This window comes from Benincasa hispida, chromosome 2 (assembly GCF_027475165.1).
Source record: "Benincasa hispida cultivar pf3 chromosome 2, pf3_genome.v1.1, whole genome shotgun sequence".
Taxonomy (NCBI): Eukaryota; Viridiplantae; Streptophyta; class Magnoliopsida; order Cucurbitales; family Cucurbitaceae; genus Benincasa; species Benincasa hispida.
Genome location: NC_143479.1, coordinates 41,955,842 through 41,962,830, shown reverse-complemented (window position 1 = coordinate 41,962,830; position 6,989 = coordinate 41,955,842). Strand labels below are relative to the sequence as shown.

Genomic DNA, 6,989 nt, shown 5'->3' with positions numbered 1-6,989 from the left:
TTCAGCGCAAGTTAATGTGTTGACTCATGTGACCGCAATGAATTGTGTCCAATATGGAGAGGGACACCCAGTAGAAGTCTGCTCGTGGAATCAACAACCCGTATATTCTGTCTACGATGAATCATTTGGCAACATCTACAACCCTGGTTGGCAGGATCACCCAACTTTAAGTTGGGACGGGAATCACAACCAGGGGAGCCATAGTTTCTATCAGAACAGCTATCAAGGGGAAGTAATTCTCAAAGTATACCCCATGTGACCAATCGTTCTTATATGATACCTCTTGTAGTACTCATCTCTGGAGACATCATTGAAGCATTATATTGAGAAGAGCGAGGCAATGAGACAAGCGCAAGCTAATTCCCTTAAAGAATTAGAAGAGCAGATTGAACATCTTGCGAGGGAATTAAAGAAGAAAGCACCTGGTACGCTATATAGCAGTTCTGAAGCACCGAAGCCATGAGGTAAAGAGCAATGTCATGCAGTGACATTGAGGAGTGGTAGAACAACAGCCCCGATGCCATCAGTACCAGATGTGACAACAAAACTAGTAGATTTAATTGTTGATGATGACCAATCAACCAGTAGTGGAAAAAGTACCAGTTCAGAAGTAAGTCCACCTACAAAAGATGAACTCCTCAAGACTTGAGTTCTCAATCAACGCAACCTCCAGATAATGAAACACAGCAAGCACAGAACCTCAACAAATAGCCAAGTGAACAAGAAGTACGGTGGGATCCTCCACCTTTCCTGTCCAGGCTAAAGAAGAAGGATGATAGCAAGCAATTTTAGAGGTTTCTGGACGTTCTGCAACAGCTACATATTAACATCCCCTTAGTAGAAGCTCTGGAACAGATGCCCAGCTATGTAAAATTTCTCAAGAATATTCTTGCCAATAAAAGAAAGATTGGGGAAAATGAAACAGTTGCATTAACATATGAATGCAACACACTGTTTGAAAACAATATCCCCACCAAAATGAAGGATCTTGGGAGTTTTACATTGACATGCACAATAGAAGGGAAGATGGTCGGGAATGAGCTGTGCGATTTAGGGGCGAGCATAAATTTAATGCCCTTGTCGATTTTTAAAAAGCTGGATATCGGCAACGTAAGACCAACCATGATCACATTACAGTTGGCCGATAGATCGATAAAGCATCCTGAGGGCAAGATAGAGGATGTACTCGTGCAAGTGGACAAGTTTATCTTCCCGGCGGACTTTGTTATATTGGATTTCGAAGCTGACAGAGAAGTACCTATCATCTTGGGTCGCCCATTCCTAGCAATAGGGCGAGCACTGATCGATGTGCAGAAAGGAGAATTGACCATCAGATTCGATGATCAGAAAGTCAAATTCAACGTATTCAATGCGTTGAAGTACCTAAGTGATATGGAGAATTTCCAATATATTGAAGAACTACGGGAAGAACCATGGCACGAACCCCTGAAGAAGCTGGAGGAAGAAGATTTTGGAATCGGTGTAATGTTGGAGGAAGATTGCGCCGCAATTCATGTTGAATCAAATTTTGAACTACTCAAGTTATCTGAATGGACATCACAATGCATTAAGCCATCTTTGGAAGAACCACCTGTGCTAGAGTTGAAGCCATTTCCCGTGCACCTTAAGTATGCTTACTTAGGAAGTAACAACATGTTATCGGTTATCATTTCTGCATTGCTAAGTAAAGAGAAAGAAGATGCGCTCATACAGATCCTAAGAAATAACGCAAAGGCCTTAGGATAGACCTTGGCAGACATTCGAGGAATCAGTTCCTCATATTGTATGCACAAGATTTGTCTGAAAGAAGGAAAGACAGGATCGGTAGAAAGGCAATGTTGCTTGAACCCTGCCATGAGGGAGGTCGTGAATAAGGAAATAGTAAAGTGGCTAGACGCAGGTGTCATCTACCCAATATCTGATAGCAGCTGGGTGAGCTCAGTATAGTGTGTTCCAAAGAAAGAGGGGATGACAGTCGTCACTAATGACCATAATGAATTAATTCCCACAAGAACAACCATGGGGTGGAGGATCTGCATGGATTATCGCAAGTTAAATTTGGCCACTAAAAAGAACCACTTCCCACTCCCGTTCATTGATCAGATGTTAGACAGACTTGCGGGGAATGAATTCTTCTATTTTCTTGACGGCTATTCAGGGTACAACCAAATAGCAATTGCGCTGGAGGACTAAGATAAGACAACCTTCACGTGCCCATTTGGTACGTTCGCATTCTGACGCATGCCATTTGGACTCTGCAATGCGGCAGGCACTTTCCAACGATGCATGATGGCAATATTCTCAGATTACTTGGAGGAGTCAGTCGAGGTATTCATGGATGATTTTTTAGTCTTTGGCAATAACTATGACTCCTATCTAGCTAACCTTGAAAAGGTCTTGAAGAGATGCGTGGCAACAAATCTTGTTCTGAACTGGGAAAAATGCGACTTTATGGTGGAAGAAGGAATAGTTCTGGGTCATAAAATCTCTAAAGCAAGATTAGAAGTTGATCAGGCGAAAATCGATGCAATTTCCAAGCTACCCCCACCAGTAAACGTGAAAACACTTAGGAGCTTTTTGGGATACGCTGGCTTTTATAGAAGATTTATTCGCAACTTCTCCCAGATCGCAAGGCCCTTAAGTGCACTCCTTGAAGCTGACCGAGAATATAATTTTGATGACGCGTGCACCGAAGCATTCAACACATTGAAAGATGCGCTCATCACTGCACCTATTTTGGTTGTGCTGGACTGGACGCAACCGTTTGCGTTGATGTACGACGCTAGCGGATATGCTGTGGGTGCAGTATTAAGTCAGCGCAAGGACAAGGTATTGCATCCTATCTATTATGCGAGTAAAACATTGAATGATGCGCAAGAGAACTATACAACCATAGAAAAGGAAATGCTCACAGTGGTATTTGCACTGGAAAAATTCCGACAGTACTTAATTAGAATAAACGTTGTGGTGTATACGGATCATTCTACGATCAAGTATTTGATGACAAAGAAAGATGCAAAATTGAGGCTTATACGATGGGTGTTGCTTCTGTAAGAGTTTGACCTAGAGATCAAAGACCGGAAGGGCACCGAGAACCAAGTCGCTGATCATTTGTCAAGATTGGAGAATTGAGAGGTTCAAGGGAAAGAAAAAGATATTGAAGAAAGATTCCCCGATGAGCTGCTAATGGAGGTAGACATTAATGTTCCCTGGTATGCGAACATTGTGAACTTCATCGTTTGCGGTCAAATACCAGATGACTATACTTACCAGCAGAAGAAAAAGCTAAGACATGATGTCAAATTTTATTTTTGGGATGACCCATTCCTATATCGACTTGGACTTGATCATATATTACGTCGATGCGTTCCTGAGCACGAAGTCAAGCACATTCTAGAGCTTTGTCATGAGTTCCCGTATGGAGGACATTTTGGGGGGCAGCGGACCGCAGCAAAGGTCCTACAGTGTGGCTATTTCTGGCCAACGTTGTTTAAATATGCCCATGCCCACGTTGTGCAATGCGGCAGATGTCAGAGAACGGGGAATATGTCGAAAATAAATGAGATGCCATTGACGTCAATCTTAGAGGTTGAATTATTTGATGTTTGGGGAATTGACTTCATGGGCCCGTTTCCACCATCAGAAGGTCATCATTATATCCTGGTCGCGGTTGATTACGTATCAAAATGGGTTGAGGCCATCGCATGTGCCAAAAATGATGCAGCCACAGTGGCGAAGTTTCTTAAGAAGAACATTTTTGCTCGATATGGGACGCCATGGGCCTTAATCAGCGATGAAGGCTCTCACTTTATCAACCGCATAATCACCAACCTGTTGATTAAATTTAATGTCAGCCATCGAGTTACAACTGCTTATCACCCACAGACTAATGGGCAGGCAGAGATTTCTAACTGAGAGATCAAAACTATCTTGGAGAAGGTAGTCAATACTTCCAGGAAGGATTGGTCACCCAAGCTTGATGAAGCACTGTGGGCATATAAGACTGCCAATAAAACACCAATTGGCATGTCCCCGTACGCCCTTGTCTTTGGAAAAGCTTGTCATCTTCCGCTCGAGTTGGAACATAAGGCGAAGTGGGCATGCAAGAAGCTGAAGTTTGAACCAGCTGGTCGAATGGCGAAGGGACGCCTATGAAAATTCCAAGATCTATAAGGAGAAAACCAAAAAGTGGCATGACAACCGTATAAACGACCGGACTTCGCCGAAGGTCAACAGGTATTATTATTTAACGCACGGTTGTGATTGTTCCCTGGAAAGTTGAAGTCTCGCTGGTCTGGGCCATTCTGAATCATGATAATCTTTCCTCACGGCGTAGTGGAACTAACAACTTTAGATGGGAACAACGCGTTTAAAGTCAATGGTCAACGGATTAAGCCTTACTACGGAGGCGACTTCGAGCGACGCATGGACACCATTGACTTGGGCAAGCAGGATTAAACCGCTTGCGGGGGAAGCGATTGCGGTAATTCTGAGAACTTCTTTCAATCAGCATCCCTATCTAGATTTACTTGATTTCTTTACAGTTTTCTTTTACTGCTTTCTGAATTTCGTTATTTACTGCTTATTAGAATTAGCCTTTAATGCTTTATGTATTTCCTTTCAATTTAATTTCATATGTATTTCCATTCCTTTAAATTAGTAGTACCGTTCGTAAATTTTTGTGAATGATTGAATGAAACATTAAACATCGTAAAGTCTTTTTTGACTTGCGTTCCTAATGAATTAAGAAGAAAAATAAAAACTGGTAGGTAACGCGATGATGGGTGCATTGTGTATTAACAAGAGACACCTTGTGTCCATTACACCCAAATGCATTGCATTGAGGGGTGTGTTGCGCGCGTGTGTGTTCTTTGCCGTCCTTAGCTAGATACACTATGTTGAGGTAGTGATGTGCTGGTAGCAATATCGTGCGCCCGATCCTCCAGAAATGTGTTTAGATAAGGGGTGTGTTGGGGGAGTACATGCGTGTTGCCCGTCCTCAGCAAAAATGTATCTGCGTCTATTGGAAGCGTGGTGTTAGTTTTTAATCATGCACCCGTCTGAATCAAATTTGAAAGGAAATTTCAATTCATTATTTTTCTAAGTTTAATCAAATTTCTTTTGACTCTCTGTACAGGCAACAAATTTTTGTATTGTGTTAATTTATAATCCTTTGTATACTTTGTTAATATTCAATACATTGAGTACATATTCACTTCTTTTTTCCTGTGCCTTTTTCTTTTATCATTCTTTGTCAATTAATTGCGATGTTCTGATATTTTATTTTTGCGATCTTCATTGCGCTGCCATGATGTAGTATATGTTTATACTTAGAAACATTTCCCACAGTTTGTAAATTCTGACTAACACTTGGTTAATTCTTAGTTTAGCAATACTTTACCTTTTATCTTTCAAAGTTCTACTCGAACCTTCTTTTTGAATTTTTTTTTTCTAAGTGTTTGTCTAGTCTATCCAAACAACGTAATGAGGACCTTGCGCATCTCTAAATTTTGGGGTGGGGAAGGTCTGAGCAGATAAGATCAAGAATATGTGGTCTTTAAGAAAATACGTTCATTTTCTATTAAAAAAAATAAAAAATAATTTTTTTTATACCAAACTCCACCATCAGCGCAAGGGAAAACCTAAAAAACATTCCCAACCTGATAAGAGTTTAGTTGTGAAAGGAGCCTGCTCGTGGTTGGATGTTCGTATGACACCCGTGGGAGCAAGCCAAAATGAAGGTGGGTTTCCAAGAACAACGCAGTATGAAAATAAAAGAAAATGAATAAAATAAAAGAAAAATAAAAGAATGCAAGAGAAAACTCCTCTGAATATCATGAGTTGAAGTTAAAATTGGCACATAACTGTAGTTGGATGTTCACATGACACCCGTGGGAACAAGCCAAAACGAAGGGTGTAATCATGACCAACAGTCTTTAAATAAATGATGCAAGATTTGACCATCGCATATAGACATATCAAGTTGTTTTGACAAAGAAGAGGTAAACATTCTATTTAAAAACTAGAAAAGCATTTTTGAGCAGAAATTTGTTATATAGAAGAATAAAGTAGGGCTTGTTAGGAATTAGCAAGGATAGGAGAAAATTACGTTGTCAAGTAATGTGCCTAAGTGTAACATTCGGAGCAACGAATCGACACAAAAATATAGGATAGGAATTTAGCATTATTGCCTTAGTGGGAGATATGCTTGAGGACAAGCATATATCTAAATTTGGGGGTGTGATAACTTATAGAAATAAAAGTTATTTATGCTGCCTTATTCAGATATTGCGGTCAAAAGAGAGTAAATATGCGTCGATTGTATGAAAGTTAGCTGAGAAATACAATAATTATGACTTATCACAATTACACCCATTAATACCATCAAGATGGTAGAAAAAGATATTTCTAGTCTGTTTTGCAGGAAATCAAGTCACCGATTGCGATCAAGGCTCAAAGAGAACTGACCAATTCATCTCCATCGCATTGTGCCCATCAACCAACAATGAAGAGATGATTAGCGTAATGCGACAGTCGATCTAGAGCTAAACTTCAACCGCATGCGGTAATAAAAACAACACCGCATGCGAGCACACGATCGAAAGATGCAAATGAGCAACGCAAACGCGGAGAATTTTGACATGTGTACAACTAACCGTTGTGCATATTTGACGGTCTGATTGTATAACAGAAGGAATATTTATTCCACCATTTTTGGACTCTCCATAAAAATAAAGTGGGGACAACAAGTTAGAGAGTTAAAGCTTTTCACCTATAAATACGCCCATAGAATTCACAAAAAGATATACTTGATACAGGGGGGAAATTGCTATGAGGCTATTGAAAGAGAGAGGCTGAGCTGAGTGCTGATCGGAGGAAATCCGGGAAGAGAAGAGACAAGGCCGAGAGGTGAGTCTCAGTGCGATTCTGCCAAATCCTCACCGTGAAGCTCTATACTTAGATCCCTACTACCGGTTGAGCAAGCCTGA

General features: G+C 40.7%; 1 protein-coding gene across 1 annotated transcript; it reads left to right on the top strand.

Annotated features, from left to right (window-relative positions):
* Nucleotides 1–517: 517 nt before the first annotated feature.
* LOC150037900 (uncharacterized) lies at nucleotides 518–1,746 on the top strand. The gene is made up of 3 exons (XM_090311067.1): nucleotides 518–610; nucleotides 817–1,110; nucleotides 1,204–1,746. Exons 1-3 carry the CDS (start codon nucleotides 518–520, stop codon nucleotides 1,744–1,746), a joined length of 930 nt encoding a protein of 309 aa, XP_090167193.1.
* Nucleotides 1,747–6,989: the final 5,243 nt, after the last annotated feature.

Excerpts from the sequence above, each read along its gene's own strand:
- LOC150037900 (XM_090311067.1), top strand. The coding sequence starts at position 518 with ATGCCATCAGTACCAGATGTGACAACAAAACTAGTAGATTTAATTGTT. Across the intron at positions 611-816 it reads GAAAAAGTACCAGTTCAGAA|CTACATATTAACATCCCCTT; the intron begins GTAAGTCCACCT and ends GTTCTGCAACAG. Across the intron at positions 1,111-1,203 it reads AAAAGCTGGATATCGGCAAC|TTTATCTTCCCGGCGGACTT; the intron begins GTAAGACCAACC and ends CAAGTGGACAAG.